The sequence below is a fragment of the Phocoena sinus genome, chromosome 11 (genome assembly GCF_008692025.1).
Source record: "Phocoena sinus isolate mPhoSin1 chromosome 11, mPhoSin1.pri, whole genome shotgun sequence".
NCBI classification, from domain to species: domain Eukaryota; kingdom Metazoa; phylum Chordata; class Mammalia; order Artiodactyla; family Phocoenidae; genus Phocoena; species Phocoena sinus.
Window position 1 is genome coordinate 38527558 of NC_045773.1, and position 27943 is coordinate 38555500.

A 27943-nucleotide genomic window follows, 5' to 3' on the forward strand; every position below is an offset into this window, starting at 1 on the left:
GGGTTGGGGAGTGGATGCAGGGTGGGCATTACACAAAGATTCTAGCCTGCCCTTTGTGTTGCTTCCTCTTTCCTGTAAACAACACCTTTGCTTTCCACATAGGCCCCAAGGACTTTACTGTGGGTCTACTTCAGGTGGAACAGATCAGCTTTATATTATGGGGTGCTCTGTACAAGGTTTTTTTCTGGGGAGACGGGAGTAACACTGCTAAAAATAATTAATCATGAAAACTAGGAATACTTGTTCCAGCCCAGATCAGCCCAGGTGAACTCACCAGGTATGCTGCTCTTTCTCAGAGAGGACCCCAAAGATAACTTCTCTGATGTGGGAATAAGAAAAAGGTTTGTTAGCCACTCATCTATGAAGCATCTGGGCCTCCAAAATTCCAACCCTACTGCAGTCCCGAGGAAAAACTTGATCCTCCTGAGAGCTAGGAACTAAAGTCAGGATACTGACCCTGCCACCTCTAAACTTAGGGATCATCAAGCTTTGCTTGTATAGAGCCAGGGTGAGCTTGAGGTGTCTGGACCTGTGTCCATCTTTCTAGGACCACTCAGAGCGGAAGGCTGAGAGGGTGGAGCGTTCTTTTGGTCTGGGAACTATGGGCTTCCACCATATGGTCGAGCACTGTCCAGAGGCCAGGGGACCCGCTCTCCATCGGGACCGTCGTCCCATTCCCCTATGGCCGCGGTCTTCTCGACTCCCCCGAAGTGCAGAGGAGGCTACGCCGAGAGAACAAGGCTGAGAAGCCCGTGCCCAGCGCACCTGGCACCAGCTCTGGCTTGGGACCAGTCTTGCCCCAGAAAGGGGCTCGGCCGGCGGCGCAGCTGCTCTTCGTGCCAATCCAACGCTGCGCTCCTGCGGTACCGGCTGTCTTCCCGCCAGCCGCCTGAGAATTACCGCTAACAGTTTCAGGCCCGCGCTCGGCCCCAGGATTCTTTACGGCCGGTGGCCCTTAAGCCCCGCCCCTGAGGGTTCGTCCAATCCGGACCCAACCTTCAGTCCGCGCTTTCACGTTCCTTGTTGCCACTTCCGATCCGCTCCCGGAAGTTGCGCTGGGGAGCCAAATTTGAAGCAAGCTGAGACGCGGAGGCACGGCCAAGAAGCTGAACCCGTCGCGTTTTCCTTGGCTACCTTGGCCACTTGAGACCAGTCATCATGCCTATCCGTGCTCTGTGTACCATTTGCTCCGACTTCTTCGATCACTCCCGCGACGTGGCCGCCATTCACTGCGGCCACACCTTCCACTTGCAGTGGTGAGTGACTGCTCTGTTGGAGCTGGGCGCTCGCCCCCGTACGGCTACAGGACTGTGGGGTGTCGGGCCTCCGGGCGACCCGACCCCGGAGCCCAGACTGGTGATGAGGACGGCGTTAGACGGAGCCCCACGAGAGTTCCTGACCTGGGCAGGCTTCCCGGAGGAGGTGACAGCTGAGCTGAGGTCGGGGGTACAGGATTGGTTTAATGAAGACAGAGTAGGGGTTTCTTTGATCGACTTGCAAAGAGATGTGATTTCAAAATTAGCACCCCGGGCAGAAATGAACTTTCACCACATTAGCGAGCCCTTTTGTTTCTTCGAGACCTAGTAGACTACTGGCTACCCGATTTCTTGTGGTTGGTTTGATGGTTTGGAATGATTCTGTCCAGAGTCATCTCGTTGGTCAGACACTTCAGTGTATTCACTGACCTCAGCAAACCCAAGTTAACATCGAAGGGTAAGGAGGTGCTTTCTAATCAAGCCGTTCTGTTGAGTGTGCAGCTAGTGGGGAGATTCCTCTAGCAGCTGTGAACAGGCTGACTCCGAGCTCCTTTTTTAATTGTGGTGAAATATGTGTAACATAAAATTAACCATTTTCCCATTTTTTTTACTATACACTATTTTATTATAGTAAAAAATATATAACATTTTAACCTTTTAAAAACTTTTGCAAAAGTTTACTTAAAAAAAAGTTTAGTATGAAAATGTACACAACCTGATTTTTATATCATCGTAAAACAGGCCCTTTGGAAAGGGAACACGTGGAAACAATTGATTTCTTTGGTGAACACAGCCATTGTTTATACTTGTTCCAAAACTTTTAACATGCTACTATTTCTTCATATTACCACCATTTCAGTATTGTTCTGTTGCCCAGTAGTTGCCATCTCCACACATTAACCTATCACAAGATTCATAAAGGGATCAAATTCCTGTAATATTCCTTGGACATGTCTGCCACCATTTAATTTCAATGATAACTTCTTCATAAAATTTTAAAATTTATCAGAAGGGTGTTTACTCAGTGAGCTCAAAGATGCCTTGCATTTTAACCTTTTTTTTTTTTTTTTTTTCGGTACGCGGGCCTCTTACTACTGTGGCCTCTCCCGCCGCGGAGCACAGGCTCCGGACGCGCAGGCTCAGCGGCCATGGCTCACGAGCCCAGCCGCTTCGCGGCATGTGGGATCCTCCCGGACCGGGGCACGAACCCGCGTCCCCTGCATCGGCAGGCGGACTCTCAACCACTGGCGCCACCAGGGAAGCCCTTTAACCATTTTTAAGTGTACAATTCAGTGGCATTAAGTACATTCACAACGTTGTGTAAGCATCACCACTATCTATTTCCAAAACATTTCCATCATTCCAAACAGAGCACTGTATCCATTAAACAATAACTTTCCATTCTCCCCTTCCCACAGCCCATGGAAACCTCTATTTTACTTTGTCTCCTTGAATTTTTCTATTCTAGCTACCTCATATAAGTGGAATTGCACATTTGGTTCTTTCGAGTCTGGCTTATTTCACTAAGCGTAACGTTTTCAAGGTTCATCCATGTTGTAGCATGTTTCAGAATTTCATTTTTATGACTAAGTAGTATTCATTGTATGAAAATACCTCATTTTGTTTATCCCTTTATCTGTTAATAGACATTGGGTTGTTTCCATGTTTCAGCTACTGTGAGTAATGTTACTATGAACATTGGTGTACAAGTATCTGTTCACGTTCCTGCTTTCATTTCTTTTGGGTTATCCCCAGAGGTGGAATAGCTGGATCATACAGTAATTCTATATTTAATTTTTTGGGAAGCTGCCTTACTGTTTTCCACATCAGCTGCACCATTTTACATCCCCAGCAACAATGCACAAGGGTTGCAGTTCCTCCACATCCTTGCCAAAACTTATTTTCTGTTTTGTTTTTTTCCCATAATAGCCATCCTAATGGGTGTCTTCTCTTTTATTCTGTGTGTTTAAAGCTATCAGATTCCCTCTTAGCACTGCTTTTGCTGTATTACACAGTTTTGGTATGTTTTCATTTTCATTAATCTCATGGTATTTTCTAATTTCTCTTGTGATTTCTTCTTTGACCCATTGGTTGTCTAAGAGTGTGTTGTTTAATTTCCACACATTTGTTCATTTTTCTTCTGTTATTGATTTTTAGTTTCATTCTATTTTGATCAGAAAAGATACTTCGTGTGATTTCAGCCTTTTAAAATTTAAGACTTGTTTTGTGGCCCAACATATGACCTTCCTAGAGAATGTTCCATGTGCACTTGAGAAAAATGTGTGTTCTGCTGTTGTTGGGGGGAGTATATGTCTGTTAGGTCTGTTTGGTTTAAAGAGTTGTTCAAGTCCTCTATTTCCATATTAATTATCTGTATGATTGTTCTATCCATTATTGAAATTGTGGGGTACTGACATGTCCAACTTTTGAAATAATTTTTTTTTAACTTTATGTTTTTGGCTGCATTGGGTCTTCGTTGCTGCATTCGGGCTTTCTCTAGTTGTGATGAGCGGGGGGCTACTCTTCTTTGCGGTGCGGTGTACGGGCTTCAGTAGTTGTGGCTTGTGGGCTCTAGAGTGCAGGCTCAGTAGTTGTGGCACACGGGCTTAGTTGCTCCGCAGCATGTGGGATCTTCCCGGACCAGGGATTGAACCCTTGTCCCCTGCACTGGAAGGCGGATTCTTAACCATTGAGCCACCAGGGAAGTCCCAACACCTCCAACTTTTATTGGAGAACTTTTTGTTTCTCCCTTCAATTCTGTACAATTTTCTTCCATGTATATATTTCATATATATTTTGTTAGGTGCATATATGTTTATAATTGTTATGTCTTGTTGGATTGAACCTTTTATCCATATGTAAAGTCGTTCTTTGTCTCTTGTAAACATTTTTGACTTAAAGTCTATTTTGTCTGACAATAATGTAGTTACCTCAATTCTCTTTTTGTTACTATTTTTATTCTGCCTGAGAATCATAGGTTTCTTTAACTTGTGGAACAATTTCTTTAATCAGTTCTGGGAAATTATCAGCCATTATCTCTTCATGTATTGCCTCTATTCCATTATCTCTTTTCTTTCTATGTTAGTTTTTCATTTCTGCTATAACAAATTACAATAACTTAGTGGCTTAAGGAAACACAGATTTATTATTTTATAATTCTGGAGGTCAGAAGTCCAAAATGAGTCTTGCTTGGTTAAAATCAAGATGGAAGTGGGGCTGTGCCTTCTTTGGCTCATGGCCCATTTCTCCATCTTCAAAGTCAGCAGTGTTACATCTTCAGCTCTCTCTGTATGACTCCAATACTCCTGTTGCACTTACAGGGACCCTTGTGGTTACATGGGACACACCTGGATAATCTCTCCATCTCCTTAACTTAATCACATCTGCAAAATTACTCTTGTCATATAAGGGAACATATTCACAGGTTTCAGAAATTAGGACGTACACTTCTTGAGGGGAGGACATTATTCTACCTAACACTTTCTTTCTGGAATTCCTAGTTATATGTATGCTATACCTTATCACAGTATCTTTTATATCTCTTATCATTTCTCATATATTTTCCATCTTTCTAATTCTCGGTGTTTCCTCTGACCTATCTATCAATATACCAGTTCTTCAACTGTGTCTAAACTGCTATGAAACTCATCCATTGAATTCTTAATTTTGGCCATTTTTTTCAGTTTTAGAATTTCTGTTTGGTCCTTATTAAATTCTTTTTTTTTTTTTTTTTTTTTTTTTTTTTGCGGTATGCGGGCCTCTCACTGTTGTGGTCTCTCCCGTTGCGGAGCAACAGGCTCCAGACGCGCAGGCTCAGCGGCCATGGCTCACGGACCCAGTCGCTCCGCGGCATGTGGAATCTTCCCAGACCGGGTCACGAACCCGTGTCCCCTGCATCGGCAGGCGGACTCTCAACCACTGCGCCACCAGGGAAGCCCCGGTCCTTATTAAATTCTGATATGTCACCTTTTATTTTCGAATTCTCTGCTGATATTTTCTTTCTTTAATTTTTTTTTTTTTTTTTTTTTTTTTTTTGCGGTACACGAGCTTCTCACTGTCGTGGCCTCTCCCGTTATGGAGCACAGGCTCCGGATGTGCAGGCTCAGCGGCCATGGCTTACAGGCCCAAACGCTCCGCGGCATGTCGGATCTTCCCGGACCGGGGCACGAACCCGTGTCCCCTGCATTGGCAGGCGGACTCTCAACCACTGCACCACCAGGGAAGCCCTCTTTTTTTCTTTAATTTTAAAAAAGTTTTTATTTATTTATGGCTGCGCTGGGTCTTCGTTGATGCGTGTGGGCTATCTCTAGTTGTGGCGAGCAGGGGGCTACTCTTTGTTGCAGTGCGCGGGCTTCTCATTGCAGTGGCTTCTCTTGTTGTGGAGCACTGGTTCTAGGCACACGGGCCTCAGTAGTTGTGGCTCGCGGGCTCTAGAGCACAGGCTCAGTGGTTGTGGTGCACGAGCTTAGTTGCTCCGCGGCATGTGGGATGTTCCCGGACCAGGGATCGAACCCGTGTCCCCTGCATTGGCAGGCGGATTCTCATCCACTGCACCACCAGGGAAGCCCTCTGCTGATATTTTCAATCTTAATTTTTATTTATTCAGCATAATGTGTTTATTATGGTCTGTGAAAATCCGAATATCTTAAGTCTTTGTGGATATGTTCTGGTTTGCACTATGTAGTGCTTTTTTCCATGTATAACTATTTACTTAAAAAAAAAAAATATTGAAATACATTACAGGGACTTCCCTGGTGGTGCAGTGGTTAAGAATCCGCCTGCCAATGCAGGGGACATGGGTTCCATCCCTGGTCAGGGAAGATCCCACGTGCCGTGCCGCAGCCACTAAGCCTGTGCACCACAACTACTGAAACTGCACTCTGGAGCCCATAAGCCACAACTACTGAGCCCACGTGCCACAACTACTGAAGCCCACATGCGTCTAGAGCCCGTGCTCCGCAACAAGAGAAGCCACCACAATGAGAAGCCCGCACACTGCAAAGAAGAGTAGCCCCCGCTCGCTGCAACTAGAGAAAGCCCATGTGCAGCAACAAAGACCCAATGCAGCCAAAAATAAATAAATAAATAAATTTAAAAAAAAAGAAATGTTACATAAAATTACAAATATAGGGCTTCCCTGGTGGCGCAGTGGTTGAGAGTCCGCCTGCCGATGCAGGGGACACGGGTTCGTGCCCCGGTCCGGGAAGATCCCACATGCCACGGAGTGGCTGGGCCCGTGAGCCATGGCCACTGGGCCTGCGCGTCCGGAGCCTGTGCTCTGCAACGGGAGAGGCCACAGCGGTGAGAGGCCTGCGTACAGCAAAAAAAAAAGAAAAAAAGAAAAAAAAAGTACAAATATAGGGGCTTCCCTGGTGGCACAGTGGTTAAGAATCCGCCTGCCAATTCAGGGGACACGGGTTCGAGCCCTGGTCCAGGAAGATCCCACATGCCGCGGAGCACCTAAGCCTGTGCGCCACAACTACTGAGCCTGCGCTCCAGAGCCCGTGAGCCACAACTCCTGAAGCCCGGGCGTCTAGAGCCCATGCTCTTCAACAAGAGGAGCCACCGCAATGAGAAGCCCACGCATAGCAACAAAGACACAACACAGCCAAAAATAAATCAATAAAATAAATAAATAAAACCTTTAAAAGTACAAATATAATAAGTGTGTAGCTTGCAGAATTTTCACAAACTGAACACGCCCTTGCAACCAGAATTCAGAACAAGAAACTAGACATCAGCACTCCAGAAACCTCCTCCTGAGACAGGCTGGGACCTGGGACACTGCCAGAGTGCTTGCACTTGCACCTAGACAAACCTCTCCTCAAGCAACAGAATACAGAGAAACTATAGGGGACTAAAAATAACTACATGTGTGCAGCAGCTGGGGCAAATTACAAACAAAAAATACAAAGAGGCCAAAACCCAGCTGTCGCTTCTGAAGTGCCTGGAGCAAAAGCAGGGTACTGTGCATGACCCCTGCACATAGCACCACCAAAGGGGTGGGCAGACTACCTAAGCCACCCCTGTGGCTCAATCTGCCGACCCACCCCCTACACTCACCCCATTTAAGGAACCAGCTCCGCCCCCCCCCACCCACAGTGAGCAAGCAAGGGCACCTGTTGCTTGTTTTTGCTCCCTCAGGTGCAGCAAAAGTCCCAATAAAGCCTTGCCTGAATTTCTCCTCTGGCCTCAGTTTCTATTGATTTAAAGAGTCCAACGACCCAGGTCGGTGCACTCTTTCAGTTACTCCCACCTGCCCGCCTTTCCGCCACACATAAGGATAGCCACTGTCTTGACTTCCAGCAACATAGATGTTTTGCCTACTTTTTTACTTTACGTAAATGGAGTTATACACAATATACCTTTTTTGTATCTGGCTTCTCTTCCTCAATGTTATATTTATGTAATTCATCCATAATTTGTTCTTAGTTGTAGACTCATTTGTTCTCATTGCTGTGTAGTATTCCATTGTGCATTGTTAGCTTTGTATTATATGTATTTGAAAAATTATTTATAGAAAAAAATTGAGGCCTAGGATTATGGTATCATCTTCCTGAAAAGATTCTGTTTCTCCCTGGTTCCTGGGGGTGGGATTGTTTACCAGTAGGAGACTACGTTTTGTTTTTGGTTTTTTTTGACTACGCTGCACAGCTTGTGGGATCTTAGTTCCCCCACCAGGGATTGAACCTGGGCCCTTGGCAAAAGCACGGAGTCCTAACCCCTGGACTGCCAGGGAATTCCCTAGCAGGAGACTATTTTAATTAAAATTTAAAGCAGATGGTGCATAGCTGGGCTGTGTTTTGCTTTTACTGCTACTTGCTTTTACCTCTAGTTTATCCTTACTTTGAAAGTGTACCCCTTTGGAGCCCTAGCTTACATGGGGGTATTATTACAACCCCCATCTCTGAGGGAGTCTGGCTTTGACTGTTGCTCCCCCATGCCCTGCTCCAAGCCTAGAAAGTTGACAAAATGGCAGCTCAGGGGTAGGGAAATCTAAGCCAACAGGGCCCAAAAAAGGGCCAGTTGGTTGGAGTGCTTGTACCAGTCAGGCCTTGTGGGATATACCGTCATGGCCTGTGGTGCTGCCCTCCTGGGTAGGCAGGCATTGGGTCGAGGAGGAGCAGGACAGGCGCTCTTCTGGTCGGGGTGGCTACCTGGTCTGTATGTCTCGCTCCAAGCCATGGCTCACAAGTCTGTTTTTCTGTTTCTCATTCCAGCCTAATTCAGTGGTTCGAGACGGCACCAAGTCGGACCTGCCCGCAGTGCCGAATCCAGGTGAGGGTGGTAGGATGAAAACACCTCAGCTAAAGACAGCTCCTTGCCAGGGAGCAGGAATGAGGAAAGAACTCTGAGGCTAAGCAATGTCTTTGACCTATTTGGACCCTCGTGGTTTGAGGCTGGTCGAGCCTCACTTGTGCTTTTGAGCGGCTCGGGAGGCCTGCTTGTGTCCAGAGATAGCAGGCGGATGGACTCATTGCCTGGGCCAATCTTCACCTGGGTAGATTTGGTCTCCTTCCCTGCCTTTCCCCTGCAATGCCCAGCACCTAGAGTTGGGGTTTCTTTTGAGCAGTTACCACATGGGTCTGCAGTGACATGACTTCAGTAACCGCCAAGCTAGTGGCACCAGCTTGGGCCACGTACAGGGTTACAGAGGTCCTCTCACTCCAAGGGATGTGCTGTGAAAGGTTAGGCCTGAGATGGGTTAGGCTAAATGTACACCCTTATCCTTGCCCATGACCCAGCTGTGCAGTCATACTGTATCTTGTTCTTTCATTCAGGTCGGTAAAAGAACCATTATCAATAAGCTCTTCTTTGACCTTGCCCAGGAAGAGGAGAGTGTCTTAGATGCAGAATTCTTAAAGGTACCCAGAATTTATCTCATTCTACTGAACCCCAAGCCCTCTGAGAGTTCACTTTCTGCTCCTACCCAGGGAGAGCACCTCGAGTATGGAGATGGAGTTCTGGAGGGAAGACTTGGTAGCGATTTCAAGGCAGAGGCTGAGAGAGCAGAGGACAAGTGATGATGCTACAGTCATTGGAGAAATACGCTGTTAGCGGGGAGGAGAGCCACTTGACTGTGAGCCCTCCCCTGGGGATTTCAGAGCAATTCTGACCATAGTTCAGAGTGCCTCTCCTGAAGTTCCCCCCCCTCGCAAAGGGTCTACAACCATCTTTTCAGTCTTCAGCCAGGGAATATGTGTGAACCTACTGTTCACAAACCTGCCTGTGCTTCAAAACTGCCTGGGGAACTTGGTATATATCCAGGTGCCTGAGTCTTTCTCAGAGCAGGAATGGAGGGCAGAGCCCCTGGAATCAAGATATGCAGCCAGGATAGAAACCCACACTGCAGGAGAGGATGGGTGGATTCCCTCCTACACTTATACTGCTTCCCCTCCAAGTGTAAAGTTTAGCTTTCTTTGTGTACAAAGGGATTGGTTTGGCAGAAACCTCTCAAATAAGTGGGATTGGGGTTTGCAAGTGAACCTGGACTCTGAGGGTTAATTTGCTGGGCATCTGTCAGATCAGGATTCATTTGGCCCTGGTTCCAGGGTGCTGTGATGTCCTTGGAACCTCACTGCTTCAAGAACGTGGAACTTTTATGCCTAAAGCTAACATGTTCATCGTCATGGTAACTGCTCCCAGTTTTAAGCCGTGTCCTCCCTGTGATAAAGGCAACAAAGGCAGCTTCATTTCTTTCTGGCCTTCTGAGCCAGATCTAGGAGACAGGGAGGCAAAATCTTGAGTAGTTTGGAGCAAGGGCTTGGAAGGTACCCTGCTTGGGTGTGGAAGGAGCCAGGGGACTAGCGGTAGCTTTGGGCTGGCAGCCATCCTCAGGTAGCCCGTGTGTGCCCTTCTCTACCCACCGCTTCCACCCCAGATGTCCGGCCTATTTGACCAGCTTGGCCACCAACAGCTCCTGCCCCAGAGTCCTGGGTAGAGAGTTTGACAACAGGGACTTATCCACGCACTGGGGCTAGGCCTTAGTATTGGTCACATGTGATATTCTGAGCCTTTTTTTTTTTCTAAACTTATTTTATTTTATTTATTTTTTATTTTTGGCTGCGTTGGGTCTTTGTTGCTGCGTGAGGGCTTTTCTCTAGTTGCATTGAGCGGGGGCTACTCTTCGTTGCGGTGCACGGGCTTCTCATTGCGGTGGCTTCTCTTGTTGCGGAGCACAGGCTCTAGGCGCATGGGCATCAGTAGTTGTGGCTTGCGGGCTCTAGAGCGCAGGCTCAGTAGTCGTGGCGCAAAGGGCTTAGTTGCTCCACAGCATGTGGAATCATCCCGGACCAGGGCTCGAACCTGTGTCCCCTGCATTGACAGGCAGATTCTTAGCCACTGCGCCACCAGGGAAGCCCGATATTCTGAGTCTTGCGTTGACCTGGGAAGGGTAATCTGGAGGAGGATTTTTCTGGATTGCATCTAGCTACCACCATGAACCCTAGGCCAAGCCTTTCAGGTCTGCCGAACCTGGTTTTCCTGCTTATGGAGTAGGCATGTCTCTTGTCCACAGGGGTGTTGAGTACATGGGACTCCTGAATGGGAGCTGGGCTCAGTTCTGCTTCAGCCTCTCAGTGGTTCTGTGGCAGTGGCTTCGGAACATATGCACGCACTTTGAGAGGCCCATTTGACCCTCACAACAGTCTGGTTAGAGCCTAGCGCAGGTGAGGTTTCATCCAGGGGTGCAAAGTTGTCCTGGTTCACCTACCTGTTGGATTCTGGGGCTGGAAGATTCATGGTGCACAGAGCCAGCTTGGAGCTTGGAGAGGGGAAGACCATGAAGCAGGCAGGACCCAGGGTGGAGGGAAGCAGTGGTGGCCCAAGGTGCTTGGACATCCCAATTCTGTGTCCCCAGTGAGTGCAGCTAATGCCAGAAAGGGTCAAGGCCAGCACAGGCCCAAGGAAGCGATGGAAGCCTCTGCCATGAGACTGACTGCACAGGCGCAGCTCCACTTCTTTTGCCCGTTTTATGCCTCTTTTCCTGTCCTAGGGTCTTGTACCTGAGATTATTTTCGTCCATTTTACCTACTTTTTAAAAAGGCACACAGAGATAAAGCAAGGTTTCTCTCTCCATTGTTGACTTAGCTTGGCCTTGAGGTGTGCAGGGTTCATGCTGCCCTGGGCCCATAGGCCTCCTTGTCCCCTCCTGGGGCTCCCCACAAGCCTTATGGGAGGCTGAGTGGAGGCCAGCTCTGATGCCTTCTTGCTGCTTATTGTGGGTATTGCCTTGCAGAATGAACTGGATAATACCAGAGCTCTGCTTTCCCAGAAAGGTGAGTTCCCAAGGGGCCCTGGGAAGCCCCTGACTTGGGTAGTGGAGGGAGAGGCCCTGGGAGGAAGGCCTCCAACCTTCTGGCAGAGCCAGGGGCTCTCCCTGCTTCATATGTCCAAGAGTCCTATCAGCTCTTGTGATTGGCAGAAAAGGAAAGGAAAGGGAGGTGACCGAAGCTGTCCACCTAGATCAGGTGAGCCTCTTCTCTTTGTCTGAGGCTGCTTGCCTAGGACCCGGGCTGGGAGGGGGCTATCTGATAGAACAAAGTATTTGTAGGCGAGGGTTCCACTGCCAAATTTGGCAGGAACTTGTTTGAGTTCTGGGATGATGAATTAACTAGACCCACAGGAGCACAGAGCAGTGAAATCTTTACTCAGGTAGTTCCAAGCATCAGAAAGAGGGTCTCATCCCCTGAAGGAAGAGACTCTGGCTGGGTGTACCTGGTTTGGTGTCTGCCAGAGAGAGAAGCGGGCCACCCAACTTTCTGGCCTGAGACTTGTTCCTCACCTGGCTCTGGGGTGGTGTGCTGGAGCCCAAGGGCCCATGTTCTCATACTGCAGTGTGGATGGGCCTCTCCTCTCCCTCTATCCCCCACCCTTGCTCCAGAGAAGGAAAAACGAGACGGCCAGCTTATCATTGACACTCTGCGGGACACGCTGGAAGAACGCAACGCCACTGTTGAATCCCTGCAGGAGGCCTTAGACAAGGCTGAGATGCTGTGCTCCACCCTCAAGGTGGGTCCCCAGGCCTTGTGGACACAGATTGCTGGGGAGATATAGTTTTAGTCCTGGACTCATCACTCTGGGCTTGTCTTTTGGTTCTGCCTTGGTCAATACCTTGGTTTGTGCAATTGTAAAATGGAGGCAAATCCCATCTTCCCCAGGCTTCCCATGCTGTACCCATCCAGCCCATGAGAAAAAGGTCGTATTGCCAGCACTTATGGATTTTGTACTAGGTAGTTTCGAGAGGTGAGGCCTGCCCAGTGCTTCATGGAGGGGCTGCTCAGCCAAGACCTCAGTGAGGCTGGGCCGTGTTTCCAAAAGTGGTTTGTACTCCACTGACAAAGCCAGCCTGAAGAACCTTCCATTAGCACTCTAGTCCTTTGCTGGGCTGCTCTCTGGAGCCAGATCAAACAGCATCCCAGGGAGGAGCGGGGGGCCTTTGAAGTCGGCTGTGCTGAGCTGACCGGGCAGATCAAAGCCTGCAGAGAAAGTGGCTCTAGACCCAAATGAATATTGTATCAGCCTGGGTTGGTGAGCCTCTTGCTTTCCGAGGGGCATGAGGTGATTGACTTGAATCCACAATTGATATTCTGGCCTCGTAGGAAGGAGCAGTCCTTGCTGGATGTCGTTTGAAAGGGAAAGGGAGCCATCCTTGTGAACAGATAGGGCCCCAGGGTGTTCATTGTTTCTGTCTCTGCTTCGTGGCTGGCCTGGATCACGTGGCCTGGCCAGTGGGAAGGAAGGAGTGAACTAGCACCTGGCTGTAGAGCAGGAGTCTGCTGGCAGTCCCAGGTCAGAGATGAAGTGGCCAGGTACTGAGGGCAGCCTGGCCAGCTGCCTCTGGCTCAGCTCTCCTACCCCAGCAACTGTCCATAGGTCTAGATGGTGGATAGCGCAGCCTGGATTTGTGCTCCAGGCTTCTTCAGCTTCCTACACAGCAGGCCACAGGACCCTGGCAGTCCCCAGCAGGCCTATAGATCCTGGGAGTGGGCTGTGCCTATGGTAAGATGTATCTCAGGAGGAAGCAAACAGGGAGGTGAGGAAGCAGCTGGCCTAGGGCCTCTTAGCAGAAAAAGCACAAGCCAGCGTGGGGCCCAGGAGCCTTACCTCCTGGGGGTTGGAGCATACGCTTATCAGCATTTTCAAAGGCATACAGTTCTAGGGTAGTGTTCTCCCAGTGACTTTAGCCTTGGCCCCTGGGAGCCTCCAAGCAACAGATATGTAGGGGTACGTTTGCTCTTCAGAAGCAGATGAAGTACTTGGAACAGCAGCAGGATGAGACCAAACAAGCACGGGAGGAGGCCCGCCGGCTCCGGAACAAGATGAAGACCATGGAGCGGTGAGCTTGGATCTGGGGCCTGCCCTGTGCCCTTGCACCTAGGGCCCTCTGGGGCACAGCTCTCAGGACTTCAGCAGGGGCTGGCTCACCTCTGTAGCTCAACTCTCCATAGGCCATGGGGGGCTCAGGCTAGCTGAGTATGGGCACAGGTCTTACTCAACCTCTATGGGCTCCTCTACTTTCTATGGGGGCTCTTGCCACACTCCTCCCTGTCCCTGTTGCCTGTGGCCAAATGACCTGGCAGGGGTTCTGTTCCAAGAACCTCTCTCTGGGGATCCCTGACCTGAGGCTCTCTGTCAACACCCCTTCTTCCTCAGCAGCATCGCTGCAGCTGTGCTTAGCTCTGCTGTGGGGCCTTTCTTTGGACAGACCTGCCTGCTGAAGCATCCTAGCAGCTCAGGCTGTCACCATAGCAACGGCAGCAAAGGGAAGCAGAGCTGCACTGGGTATCTACCCATCAGCCTCCAGATTTTAAATGCCGTGGGCTGGGTGTTTTTCAGAATTGAGCTCCTACTCCAGAGTCAGCGGCCCGAGGTGGAGGAGATGATCCGTGACATGGGTGTGGGACAGTCAGCGGTGGAACAGTTGGCTGTGTACTGCGTGTCCCTCAAGAAGTGTGTACTCTGGCCTCTCTATCCAAGCCCAGGAGCTAAGCCATGGCACCCCAGCCATGCCTCTCCGTCTGTTGCCCATCTCATGTAAAGCACAGCAGGTGGAGTTAAGGGGCAGGCTCTGGAGCCATGCTGCCTCAGTTTGAACCCTCACCCCTTTCACCATGTGGCCAGGAGCCAATTTCTTAACCTCTCTGATCCTCAGCTTCCTGAATGGAGATAATAATACCTTGCCTCACAGGATTATTGAGAGAATTGACTGTGAATTATAAGTGTTATTTCTAAAGACGTTGGCACAGCTTTCTGAGCCATGAGCCCCATCATGATATCTGGAGCCTGTTTCCTATTAGCACTGTTACTGATCCTGCCTGGCTTGCATCAGAAACTCAGCTCAGATGTTTACTACAATGGGTGTGAGGTGGGAGAAAAGGGACCACTTGGCTGACAGGCATGGAGGATCCCAGATGCCTCGTGTAGGGGTCAGGTGGTGTAGGGGGCCTCGTAGTGGGGCCGGGGCTTCCTGCACACGCTCTCAAATCACCAGTGCCTGCAGGCAGGCAGGGAACAGAGACTCACCAGCTCTCCTTGCATTGGGTGCCAGACCCTCCACTGCACCACCTGGTCCCCTCTGGGCTCAGGTGTCAGAGTAGGAATCAGAAGGGCTGAGGGCTTGGGCTGGGCTTTGTGTTTGGTTGGTGCTGTGGCTCAGTCTGACCAGCAGGTGTCTGGTGCTGACATGCCTTTCCATGGCCCCTTTGTAGAGAGTACGAGAATCTAAAAGAGGCACGGAAGGCCTCAGGGGAGCTAGCCGACAAACTGAAGAAGGATTTGTTTTCTTCCAGAAGCAAGGTAATTCAGTGGGGAGCTGACAGTGAGGGGAGAGGTGGCTGTCCTTTTGTCATGCTCATGTGTGTCTCCTAAGCAAGGCCATGGGGCTGTTGGATGGCTCACAGAGGCTGGTTTCTGATCCTTACTGGGCATTGACTCTGGCTACGTGGCTTGTCCAGTTAGGGTGGCAGATCAGGCAGGTATTCCCCCAGCCTCTGCACACTTCTGTTCCTCTCTGTTCTTCTGGGTACCTCTCAGCTGGCTGGAGCACACAGGTCCCAAATGTGACAGCTTCAGGGGCCTGTTTTTTGTTCCAGGCCCAGAGTATGAGGCCTCTTGTTTGGGGGTATTTTTTGTTTTGTTTTATTTTGTTTGTTTGTGTTTTTTGGCCATGCCGCTCGGCTTATGGGATCTCAGTTCCCCAGCCAGAGTCTGAACCTGGGCCATGGCAGTGAAAGCCTGGAATCCTAACCACTAGGCCACCAGGGGACACCCGGTAGAAGGCATCTTGGAACCTGATTCAGTCAGCACAGCAGTTTTTATTTCTGGGCATGGTGCATCCATGGGCAAGTGTGTAGGAAGTAGCCCTTGCTCCTGGGCAGCTCCAGATGGACATTGCCGGACTAAGGTCCAGCCCCATGGAGCTAGGGTCTCCCTCCCATGTTCCCAGCTCTTCTGGACCCTGGGCTACCATGAGCTGGTGTAGCAGCAGGTGCAGGCAGGGCACATGGGCACCCCTTGGTTCATCCTTTTCTCCTTACACTTTCTTGTAGTTGCAGACAGTCTACTCTGAACTGGACCAGGCCAAGTTGGAGCTGAGGTCGGCCCAGAAGGACTTACAGAGTGCTGACAAGGAAATCGCAGTGAGGGACATCTCTGGCCAGGCGGGAACGAGGGGTGGCTTATGTGCCCTCCAAGAACAGGGCTGGCCAGTTCTGCCCGCGAAACCTTGCACCAGTCAGTGGTGGTGGCTCTGGGATCCCTGCATCCTCCTGGGTCAGGGTGGGTCAGGACATGTGCCTTGGCCCTTGGTCTGGAGCCGGGGCCTCCTCAGCAGAGGACAGAGAGCACCTGGGTCTTCCTCACAGTCTGTCCTGTGCCTACATCCTTGAGACCACCAGAGTAGGGGCTCCACCAGAGAGGGGTTCTGAGGTTGGGTGGTCCTGGCCTCCTGAGCCTGATATTTGGGTTTCAGGCCTTGTTCTGTTCCCAGTGGGCTTGCCTTTCGTGTGTGGTGCTCAGTCCTTGGCAGTCCCTCTGGACTTGGTGCCTCAGCGGCTCTTTCACTCTCTTCTCTTTCCTTCCCCAAGAGCCTGAGAAAAAAGCTAATGATGCTGCAGGAAACCCTGAACCTGCCACCAGTGGACAGTGAGGCTGTCAACCGCCTGGTTTTAGAGAGGTTTGTTGACCCTCTGGGGTGGTGCAAGGGCTATAGGCTGGAGGAGCTCCCTGGTAAGGGTGTCCTCACTCTTCCTGGCTTTGTGGGAGTGGGTGGCCCATGTGGGCCTGAAGGCTGTGGACCCCCTGCCCTGGGAGATAGCCAAGATTTAGCTGGAAAGCAGCTTTGAGGTAGATTCTGGGCTCTGACAAGGAGAGGCCAGGGGAGGCCAGAAAGTACCTAGGGCTGGTCAGAGAAAGGGCAGGAGCACCAGCTCAGGGCATCCTGTTTATGGAATGACTCACCTAATGTATCCGTCTGCCCCAGGTTCTGAAACAACCACGGAAATACTGTAACTCTCTTCTGGTTCCAGGAATATGCACATTAAAGCTGCCAGCAGAGGGAGCCAGAGGCAGAGGGATGGGTGTCCTCCTCCCCAGTGTTCCACAGAAGCCAATGGGCTGAGAGGGTCCTCAGGGCAATCTCCTGCCTAGCAGCCCTCCTGATGGTCCAGACAGAAAACACAACCCAGCAGCCCAGCCACTTTTTTTTTTTTCCCCGAGCCACGCGGCATGCAGGATCTTAGTTCCCCAATCAGGGATTGAACCCATGCCCCCTGCATTGGTAGCGCAGATCCTTAACCACTGGACCACCAGCATAGTCCCCAGCCACTTTTTTTTTTTTGGCTGTGTTGGGTCTTTGTTGCAGTGCATGGGCCTCTCATTGTGGTGGCTTCTATTGTTGCAGACCATGGTCTCTAGGCACGTGGGCTTCAGTAGTTATGGCACGCAGGCTCAGTAGTTGTGGCTCACGGGCTCTAGAGCACAGGCTCAGTAGTTGTGGCGCACAGGCTGAGTTGCTCCGCGGCATGTGGGATCTTCCCGGACCAGGGCTCGAACCCGTGTCCCCTGCATTGGTAGGCGGATTCTTAACCACTGTACCACCAGGGAAGCCCCCCAGCCACTTTTATTTGAGCCACTTTTTTTTTATTTAACTATTTATTTATTTAGGCTGAGCAGGGTCTTAGTTGCAGCGTGAGGGATCTTTACTTGTGGCATGCAGTCTTCTTAGTTGCAGCATGTGGGCTGTTAGTTGCAGTGTGTGGACTTCTTAGTTGCAGCATGCCTGTGGGATCTAGTTCCCCGACCAGGGATCGAACCCGGGCCCCCTGCATTGGGAGTGTGGCATCTTACCCACTAGACCATCAGGGAAGTCCCTTTGAGCCACGTTTCAACGTTGGAAACTCATTATGCTCCCTCTTCCCCACATCCGCTCAGTTGCTAGAGCCTGCCCATCTAACTTCTGTGGTGCCTTCCTGACCCTTTTCCTTGCTCCCACCTCCGTGTGAGACTTGTGACCCATCACCCCACTCCTCCCCCCTGTCCTGTATAGCAGCCCCAGGGCATCATGCCACTCCCTTGCCAAACATCTCCCAGGACCCTCGGCACTGGCCTCAGGCCCTCATGGAGCTGGCCTTGTGGGCTGCGGTGGATATTCAGGCTTCAGCCAAATCACACTGCCCAATGCAGCAGAACACCCCTTGCCTTCCTGCTCCTATGTCCTCCTGTGTTTCTGCTCTTCTCCACACTGAAGTGTCAGCTGCCCTGCGGAGCCTTCCCTAGTCTCCTCAACAGAAATAAGCTCACCGTCCTCTGCACAGGTAGCACTTCTTATTCAGATGCTGTCAGCTGCTAGGGTCCACAGAGGTGCTCTAGAGGCTTTCTGGAGCCTGGTCTACCCCCTGTGTACACACCCGGCTGTGAGTAGACCGGGAGCTGCCTCCTGATCTGTGTCCCCACCATCAGCTTTCTCACACACACGCTCCTTCCCCCACACCATAGTACCCGGTCAGCATCTGAGGGGGGCAGTGAATGCATGCAAGCCAGTTTCCTCTCATTCTCCTACCTTTCATTCCTCAATCTTTCTCTTTCCTTTCATACCTCAGGTCCTCCAGTGTTTCTTTTTTTTTTTTTTAATTATTTAATTTATTTATTTTTGGATGCGTTGGGTGTTCGTTGCTGCACACGGGCTTTCTCTAGTTGCGGTGAGCGGGGGCTACTCCTTGTTGTGGTACGCTGGCTTCTCGTTGCGGTGGCCTCTCTTGTTGTGGAGCATGGGCTCCAGGCGTGCTGGCTTCAGTAGTTGTGGCACGTGGGCTCAGTAGTTGTGGTGCACGGGCTTAGTTGCTCTGCAGCATGTGGGATCTTTCTGGACCAGGGCTTGAACCCGTGTCCCCTGCATTGGCAGGCAGATTCTTGACCACTGTGCCACAAGGGAAGCCCCTTCCAGTGTCTCTTTACAGAGCCAGGGCTGCCTGCCTGCCCCAGTTTAGGTCTGAGGGCTGTGGGAGTGTGATGGGCACATGACTCTGTGAGGTCCAGCCTGTGGCTGATTTTGACAAACTGAGCTCTGTTTCTGGTCTCTCCTACCTACTCTACACTCAGAGTCCATCGGCCCAGCCACCTTGGAAGCCCCAGGTAACATGAAGGCTCTGTCAGGAGCTTGGCAGGTATAGTACCCACCCTCAGGGAGCTGTTAGTCTCAGTGACCATCTCATGTAGATAGACCTTTAGAACCCAACCTGAGTCAAGGCAGAAAGTAAAAATCCTTTTTTTTAGGATATCACTCAAGGCTGCTGTCTGCAAGCTCCCCATCGTGCTCCCTCCACTTTCTATTCCATGGGCCTTGGTGTTTCCATGCACTTGTCATCTGTGTCTGGCGTCTACAGTAAGGGGGAGCACAAGCACAGAGGCTTCCTCTAGGTGCCCAGGGACTTTCCATTCCTGCTTTTGCTTACTTTCTTTTTATTTATTTGTTTGGTTGGTTAGTTGATTGCACTGGGTCTTAGTTGCAGCAGGCAGGCCCCTTAGTTGCAGCTTGCATGCTCCTTAGTTGCAGCACGTGGGCTCCTTAGTTGCGGCAGGTGAGCTCCATCATTGTGGCATGCGAACTCTTAGTTGCGGCAGGTGAGCTCCATCGTTGTGGCATGCGAACTCTTAGTTGCAGCACGCATGTAGGATCTAGTTCCCAGACCAGGGATCGAACCTGGGCCCCCTGCATTGGGAGCTTGGAGTCTTATCCACTGCGCCACCAGGGAAGTCCCAATTTCCTTCCTTTTTAAGGCTGAATCAGCAATCGCATTTTAAATTTGCACACATTCTTTCTTGCTCGCTGAATACGTCCTTGGCAAAATATGCTATCCCTTGTTTTATGGTCTAGCATTTTCATTTCTGTCAGGGCCAGTGTTTGCACATCATGGCCTTTCTCTTGGACTTCCCTCTCATGCTTGGGGGTCCTTGGCTGCCTGTGGCCCTCTGAGGAGGAGTAACAGAAAGGTGTCCTGGGAACCCAACCTTTATGGGCAGGGATTGGGGGAATGTACAGTCATCTGGTATCATGTTGAACCTAGGTGCAGAGGGATTTGCTGTCAGGTCCAGTACTGGCTGCCGTAAGATCCCGTGGATGGTTTGCAGGTGACTTTAGGAAAGGCCCTTCTCATTCTTGGCCCCAGGTAGCAGGCTCACTTCCTGGTGCTCACTCCCTGATGTAGGGAGGGGTGGCACCAAGATCGCACCTTCCATCAGTACCCCCATTTTCAGGCTTGTTTAATGCATCTGTAAATCCAGGTCTTCCCCGCTCCTCCCTTGCATCCGTAGCCCTCTCCTGGTGGGTTCTGGCTATTGTGTAAGTCTCCTATCCCCTGGCCATGCTCTCTCCCAGATTTTTGTGGAAATCTATGGGTACTGATGATGGCTGCCCATTCCATTTGTTGCAGTAGGGTTATCCTTCACTCCTGTCATTTTAGGGAGACCTCAGGAGGTAGCTATCACCCCCAACCACAGAGGAGGTGTTTGGAAGACCTCTCTCATGGACCCCAAGAGCCCCTGACCTCCAAGCTGAAGGGAGTTGGGGAGGCCTTTGCTTAGGGTAGGCCTGCCGGTTGCCATGAGTTCATGGAGGACACACTGACTAACTCCCGTGCCACACAGGTAATAGGTCTGCCCAGGGCCTTGGTTGAGTTTTGGAAAGAGGGGTGTCTTGCCCCAATTCCTGAGTCCTCTGGCATGAAGCCCTGTATGTTGGCCATGGGTGACTATCCCAAAGATGATGGTATCACCCAGGAGGACCTAAAGCCAGGCCCTCAACCAGTTGGGGGGTGTATATGGCCACTAAGCTCTAGACTCTTCCACCTTGTCAGACAGACAGAAGGTGGGAAGGAAAGAAAGACCATTGGCAGGAAGAAAAACAGGGTTCGAGCTTATAAAAGAAGAGGGATTTACCAGGAAGTGTCTGAGGGAACAAGAAATGTGTTCATATGAGCCAGATGGTGTGGGGGAGTGAGGGAGGCACTGAGAGAACCTCCTGAGTCTTGAATTTAGTGTTGGGGATGGCCAGGAGGTGTGAGTGAAAAAGACTGGCTTGGCTTGAGCCAAGACTGGGCACATGCCATGAACACCACTGGGCAGGGTCTGAGGCAATGGCAGCAGGAAGTCCTACCCTGAGCCACCTGGAGGGCAAAATGGCTCTCATAGCCAGACCCTGCCTGCCTCCTGAGTGCACCTCTCTTAACCTGGACCTGGACTTGCTGAGGTTGGTAAAAAGTGGCAGAGTAACAGATCTTACAGAAGATTGGCATGGGGCTTCCCTGGTGGCACAGTGGTTAAGAATCCTCCTGCCAATGCAGGGGACACGGGTTCAAGCCCTGGTCTAGGAAGATCCCACATGCCGCGGAGCAGCTAAGCCGTGCGCCACAACTACTGAGCCTGCACTCTAGAGCCTGCGAGCCACAACTACTAAAGCTCGCATGCCACAACTATTGAGCCTATGCTCTAGAGCCCCTGAGCCACAACTACTGAAGCCCACGCGCCTAGAGCCTGTGTTCCACAAGAGAAGCCACCGCAGTGAGAAGCCCGAGCACCGCAATGAAGAGTAGCCTCTGCTCACCACAACTAAAGAAAGCCCACGAGCAACAACGAAGACCCAATGCAGCCAAAAATAAAAATAAATAAATAAAATAAAATTATTTAAAAAAAAAAGATTGGCATGAGTGGTCCTGACTGCTGCTTTATGCTGTGGTTCCCAGAGTGGGAAGCAAAGCAATGCGTGAAGTTGGTCTGAGGTGGGTCTATGCAGCCTTTGCTTCCACCTACAGGCAAGGAAAGGGTAGAGCTTCCAGGGGTCTGGTCAGGGAAAGAAAGAGAGTCCAAGCTTCCCAGATTGCTTACCTACCCAAGTCAGTGCAGGTAGTTCCTTTCCTCTGATTTGCACACCCCATCTGGCTCCTGGCCAGAGACTAATACGGCACAGCTCATCCCTCTGTCCCTGAGTAGTGACAGTAGGACTGTGGGCAGCTCTGAAAGGCTCCTGAGGGAAAGAGTGGTCTTGGGGCTTCCCCTGCCACTCCCTGGAGTTCTCTGATCACAGGAGCTGGGGAGCCCCGCCAGGTCTGGATGGGCTAGAAAAAATCCTGTTGGCTTAAATTTTCTAATAGAATTATACCCTTCCCCCATTAAAAAAAAGTAAAAACACATTCATTGTTGAGAATTTGGAAAATATGGACTTATCCCAGAGGTAGTCACCATTGACCAGTGGAAAATCCCTTCAAGTCCTTTTTCTGTATGTGGTAGAGTGGGGGATGTGTGTGCACAAGTCATGTGATTGTACTATACATAGAGTTTTCTTTGGGTTTTTTCCCCCAATTTTATTGTGGTAAAATATACATAACATAAAATTTGCCAACTTTTTTTTTTTTTTTTGGCTGCATCCGGTTTAGTTGCGGCATGCGGGATCTTCTTTGTGGCATGTGGAATCTTTCACTGTGGCGCGCGGGCTTCTCTCTAGTTGTGGCGTGCGGGTTTTCTCTCTCTAGTTGAGGCACGCAGGCTCAGTAGTTGTGGCGCATGGGCTTAGTTGCCCCGCGGCATGTGAGATCTTAATTCCCCGACCAGGGATCGAACCCGCGTCCCCTGCATTGGAAGGCGGATTCTTTACCCCTGGACCACTGGGGAAGTCCCTTACCAGCATTTTTAAGTGTACAGTTCAGTGGTATTAAAGATGTTCATAAGGTTGTGCAACCATCACCAACATCTATCCCCCGAATTTTTGTCTTGTAAAAAAATGCTATACTCATTAAACAGTAACTCCCCATTTCCTCCCCCTCCCCCTCAGCCCCTGGCAACCACCATTCTCCTTTCTGTCTCTATGGTCTTGACTACTCCAAATACCTCATGTAAGTAGAATCATACAGTCTTTTTGTGACTGGCTTCTTTCAGTTGGCATAATGTCCTCAGTGTTCATTCATGTTGTAGAATTTCTTTGTTGAAACTGAATAATATTCCATTGTATGTATATACCACATTTTGCTCATGCATTCTTTTGTAGATGGACTCTTGGGTTGCTTCCACCTTTTGGCTATTGTGGATAATGCTACTGTGAACACGGATATACAAATATCTCTTTGAGATCCTGTTTCCAGTTCTTTTGCACATACACCTGGAAATGGAATGGCTATATCACTTGATAATTCTAGTTTTAATTGTTTGAGGAACTGTCTTTCTGTTTTCCACAGTGATTTAATCACTTTACATTCCCACCAATAGTGCACAGCGTTCCAATTTAAGAACATTCTCACCAATAGTTGTTATTTTCTGTTTTTTTTTTTATGGTAGCCATCCTAATGAGTGTGAGGGGTGTCTCATTGTAGTTTTGATTTGCATTTCCCTAATGATTAGTGGTATTGGGGGTCTTTTCATGTCTTCATTGGCCGTTTTTTGTGGGGGGTGGTTTCTTTTGGCCATGCTGAGGCTTGTGGGGATCTCAGTTCCCAGACCAGGGATTAAACCCGGGCCACAAAAGTGAAAGCCCAGAATCCTAAACATTAGGCCATCAGAGAACTCCCCTTTATTGGCCATTTATAAATCATCTTAGGAGGAATGTCTGTTCAAGTCCTTTGCCCATTTTCGATTGGGTTATTTGCTTTTTTGTTGTTGGGTTCTAGAAGTTCTCTATATATTCTGGATTTTAATCTGTTAATAGATATATGATTTGCAAATATTTTCTCCCATTCTGTGGATTGCCCTTTTACTCTATTGATAGTATCTTTTGATGCGCGAAATTTAAAATTTCTGCGAAGTCTAATTTTTCTGTTTTTTCTTTTGTTGACTATAGAGTTTTGTATTGCTTTTTAAATTTAACATGTGAGCACTTTCCCGTGTTATTAAGTTTACTCTCTAGAAACACTACTTTAATGTGTATATCATATTCAAGCTATGAAAGTACCAGCCCCCTAGGGGAGTCATTTTGACAGTTTCTAAGATTGTGCCATTTGTCATAATAAGTAGCACTGGAAGGGACATCCCTTTACTTCAGTCTGTGGTCACCTCTCTGATAGGATCCTTGCCTTGCATTCTGAGAAATGAGGCTACGTGAACAAAAGACCTTTTAGTTGTACATTTGGGTTTTGTGTGAGTTTTTGCTTGCTTCCTTTCATGTCTTCCAGACTTCCACTGTGTGAAGGACTAAGCCAAGTGGTTTTTTCTGTAGAGATTTGGGCTTCCTTGCAGGATGGCTCTAAACCAGGTGTGGGCTCCAGGCCCCTGGAGCTGAGCCATCTCTGATGCTTGAGGGGCTTTTGTCCTTCTGGGCTGCCACTGTGGTCTTAATTAACCAGGCCATCTCTGCCTATAGCCCAGCTCCTGTGGAGATGCTGAACCTGAAGCTTCACCGGCCAGCCTTCGGCGATGATATTGACCTCAATGCCACCTTTAATGTGGATACTCCCCCAGCCCAGCCCTCCAGCACCCAGCATGGCCATGCCAAGAGGCTCTTCCCAGAGAAGGCACAGTAAGTGGTAGCCCCTGGCCCTTCCACAGCCTGGAGGGAGGATGGCTAAGAGATCTCTGCAGGTCCTACCCTAATAGCTCTGAGTGGCTGACAGGGCAGTGAGGGTCACCTGGGCTTGGCCATGGCAAGCACAGCTACATTTCTGCCCTCTCCTGAGTACTTAATCTGTACAAAGCCCTTCTGTTGCTTGTCTCATTAATCTTCACAATCACCCTTCAAGCAAAGTTGGGGATGTGAATTAGAGAGAACATGGGGGTCCCAGCAGGGGCAGGTCTGGGCTGATGCTGTTGGGAGGCAGGGTGCTCCCAGTACCTTGAATGGGCTCGCTGGAGTCTTAAGTCAGGGACTCTGAACTTCCTCTTCCATTGTGTGCCCCACAGGCTCATGCTTGAGGCAGGACCATATCAGACCATGGAACCAGAGCCCTACCACTTAAGGAGGTAGCCCACAGGGGCAGGCATGAAAAGCTATGAGGAGCTGCAGTGGTATGGGTGGGACCTGCACTATTGGTACAGTGGGACTGGGAGTAGGGAGGCTGTCTCCTTGGCCAGGCAAGCCACTAGTTCATCATGGAGACAAGAGCTACTCCTGTACATCCATGTAGGTGTACGCTGCTCAGGTAAGGGAGTCAGGCTGAGCAAGTTTTTTCTCAATCAAAGACTTTGGACATGAGAGAAAGAAATTGAGATGTTAGGCAGTGGAGGTAGAGGAGGCCAGGGAGAGGACAAAAGGGAAAGCCAGCTGGATTTTCCACCCCTCCTCAGACTCAGGGGCAGAGGCACCAGTGCTGTATAGGGCCAGGCCTGGTAGCAGTGAGAAACAAACCTAGAGCATGTGGGCTACAGTCAGGGGGCCTATCAGTGCCTGCTCGGTACTCTGGCTTCCTCTTGTTGCCTCTTTAGCTATAAAGCTTGAAAGTGGGCACCTGGGGCCTGCAGGCTACCATACCTTTTAGAGACATTTCTATCATCTTCAGTGCCTGTGAGGGGGGTGAGGGAGCCCAGCCTCCCCAGAACCAGACTTGCAAGTGGAGCAAGAGGAGATTCTTCCCATGGTCATCATGTGGCATCACCACAGGCTATGGGGGCAGGAGCAGAGGGGTTCAATATTTGCAGGCCCTGATCCTGCCCCTGTCCTTATGGCTTTGAGAATCCACAGGGTCAGCCTTAGGTCACCATTCTCCCACTCTTCTGGGAAGATATGAGAAGAGGGTATCCACCTGCTAGGGTCCCCAGGAGTTGGATGGAAACACTGGGTCCAGCTCTGGAACTAGGAGTGGCAGACTAGGGCCTGGGGCCATGATCTGTTCTGCCCCAGACCCTACCTGCACAGATTTATCTAGAGAGATGGCCTAACCCTGTGTTCTGAGAGTACTTTACGGGCTCTCTAACTTACTGAGGGTCCTCTGGAGGTGGTGACCCCTCTCTGGGCAGATGGGGCTAGGCCTGAGCTCATTTTCAGGGCATGAGTGGCCTTCCTTCTGAGGGTAGTGAATTTGTTGGGCTCTCCAGCCCCACATACAGCCCAGGATGTGGTGAGGTGACTGAGAGCCCATTAAAATCCAGAATGGTGAGTGGAATTGGTTTGTCCCTGAGTAGAAGCCACAAGATTAGAATATGGCCCAACCTCCCCTGCCTCCACCACTCTGGTGGCTGTGGATATCCAGCTGTTCACAGACCTGCTCTTGGGGTGGGGATTACTGAGGTGCCTTGCCCAGCACGCAGCCATGCCAGCAGCCATGCCACGCGGTGGCTCCCCAAGGGGAATGTGCTGAGCCTGGTTTGCCTGCCCCCCACTTTAAAAAATATATTTATTTGTTTGCTTGTTTGTTTATGGCTGCGTTGCGTCTTTGCTGCATGGGGGTCTTTCTCTAGTTGCGGCGAGCGGGGGCTACTCTTCCTTGCGGTGCGCGGGCTTCTCCTTGTGGTGGCTTCTCTTGTTGCAGAGCACAGGCTCTAGGCATGTGGGCCTCAGTAGTTGTGGCTCACGGGCTCTAGAGCACAGGCTCAGTAGTTGTGGCGCACAGGCTTAGTTCCTCCGCAGCATGTGGGATCTTTCCACACCAGGGCTCGAACCCGTGTCCCCTGTATTGGCAGGCTTAACCACTCTGCCAACAGGGAAGTCCCTCACCTACCCCTTATGTCTTGCTCACCTGCCTCTTGTCTTCACGTTTTGCTCTTGCAGTTCTCCCGTTCAGGACGTTCTCAAGAAGATGCCCAAAGGCCCCAAGCAGGTAAGGCTTCCCAGAAGAAGCTTAGGCAATCACCCTCCAACTCTGGCCGGGACTGAGTATGAATCTGGTTTTCTGAGAGGTCAGGGTCTTGCCAGAGTCCTCTCACCCCTGGAGGACTGAAGCACTTTGGAGCCACCCTGGGAACCCTACTCACTGTCCTTCCTCCTGATGAAGCATCAGAGATCCTGATCCTATTCCAACGCACCTCCTACCCTCCTTGTTTGCTGCCATCCGGCTTATCAAGCCTGGCTCTGGGGTCTCCTCTGCAGGAGTCCCAGCTCTTGCTGGGTGGCCAGCGCTGTCTGGGAGAGCCTGATGAGGAGCTGGCTGGTGCCTTCCCTGTCTTCATCCGGAATGCTGTCCTGGGCCAGAAACAGACCAAGAGGACCAGGGCAGAGCCCTGTCGCAGCACAGATGCAGTGAGTGTGGTTTCCTAAAAGTGGCAAGTGCCAGCCTCCTTGGGGGTGGGGCTGGGTGGCCAGCCCCCTAGCCCATTAGCCTGGCCCACTCACCTCTTCCTTCTGCTTTAGGTAAGGACTGGCTTCGATGGACTTGGAGGCCGGACAAAATTCATCCAGCCTGTATCCTTGTTCTGTAGCATTGGGCTGAGCTGAGCTGTGGCACCCACAGCATCCCTCACCTGTACCCCCAGACCCCAGCCCACCAGTGGCTGCAGCCCCAGGTGTGCAGAGCCAGACCTTACTCAGTATAGCAGGGCTGCCCACCACCAAGTCTGAGCCTTTCCTGCCCTGCATTCCATTCTAGTCCCCTCTTTAGGCCTCTTCCTTGACATTTCCTTCAGACTGACACGACTATGATCCGCTCACTGCCCGTTAAATCCAAGCCCAAGGCCAGGGCTAAGCAGAGACTGGGGGCCAGGACAGTGCTCCCTCCCTCCCAGGCCAAGCTGGACACCTTCCTGTGGTAGTGAGAACAGTGAGTCTGATCAGTGGCCAGATACATGCCTCTGACTTATAGGCCGAGGACTGCGGACTGGCTCGGCAGATGGTTTGCGGGGCGTGGCCCCTCTTCTAGGACCAGCCCTGAGGACAAGGATAAACAAGAAGATGGGGGTGAAGGTGAGGCCCAGAAACTGTGCTTTTCCTGCGCACACACCCTGCCCCACCCCCCATCATACTGGGTCTCCCTGTGAGAGCTGATGTGATCAGCTCACTGTTCCTGCCAGCAGGGTTTGCTCCTTATTCCAGGCTCCCATTTATAGCCATGATCGGATGTGGCTGGGCTGCTTCTGCTCCTGGTCCTCCAGACCAGGGTTTTTTGTTGACTGTAAGGACCAAAGTGCTTGAGGCTTCTCAGGCAGCCTCAGCCTGCCCAAGCTTCTGCCTGTCTCTGACTTGCTGTTGGCCTGGACCAAGCAGGGCGGGGAATGGGGGATGGTGGTAGGGAGAGGAGGGGGGCCAGATTTCTTTGTGAAATAAAAAAGATAGAGTCTTTTCT

The 27943-nt window shown here is 50.5% G+C and overlaps 1 protein-coding gene and 1 pseudogene across 3 annotated transcripts; one reads left to right on the forward strand and one right to left on the reverse strand.

The window, feature by feature from the left end:
• Window positions 1-1046: 1046 nt before the first annotated feature.
• TRAIP (TRAF interacting protein) lies at window positions 1047-27941 on the forward strand. Of its 3 annotated transcripts, XM_032650556.1 has the most exons (15): window positions 1053-1256; window positions 8477-8534; window positions 9038-9121; window positions 11494-11533; window positions 12139-12266; window positions 13499-13593; window positions 14094-14207; window positions 14966-15053; window positions 15806-15895; window positions 16343-16431; window positions 24097-24252; window positions 26437-26485; window positions 26755-26904; window positions 27016-27066; window positions 27288-27941. In XM_032650556.1, exons 1-15 carry the CDS (start codon window positions 1159-1161, stop codon window positions 27411-27413), a joined length of 1416 nt encoding a protein of 471 aa, XP_032506447.1. In that variant the 5' UTR covers window positions 1053-1158; the 3' UTR covers window positions 27414-27941. The 3 variants fall into 3 exon arrangements, with proteins under 3 accessions (XP_032506449.1, XP_032506447.1, XP_032506448.1); XM_032650557.1 differs by lacking the exon at window positions 9038-9121; XM_032650558.1 differs by lacking the exons at window positions 14966-15053; window positions 15806-15895; window positions 16343-16431 and having other exon boundaries at window positions 1047-1256.
• LOC116762939 lies at window positions 2057-2245 on the reverse strand (annotated as a pseudogene).
• Window positions 27942-27943: the final 2 nt, after the last annotated feature.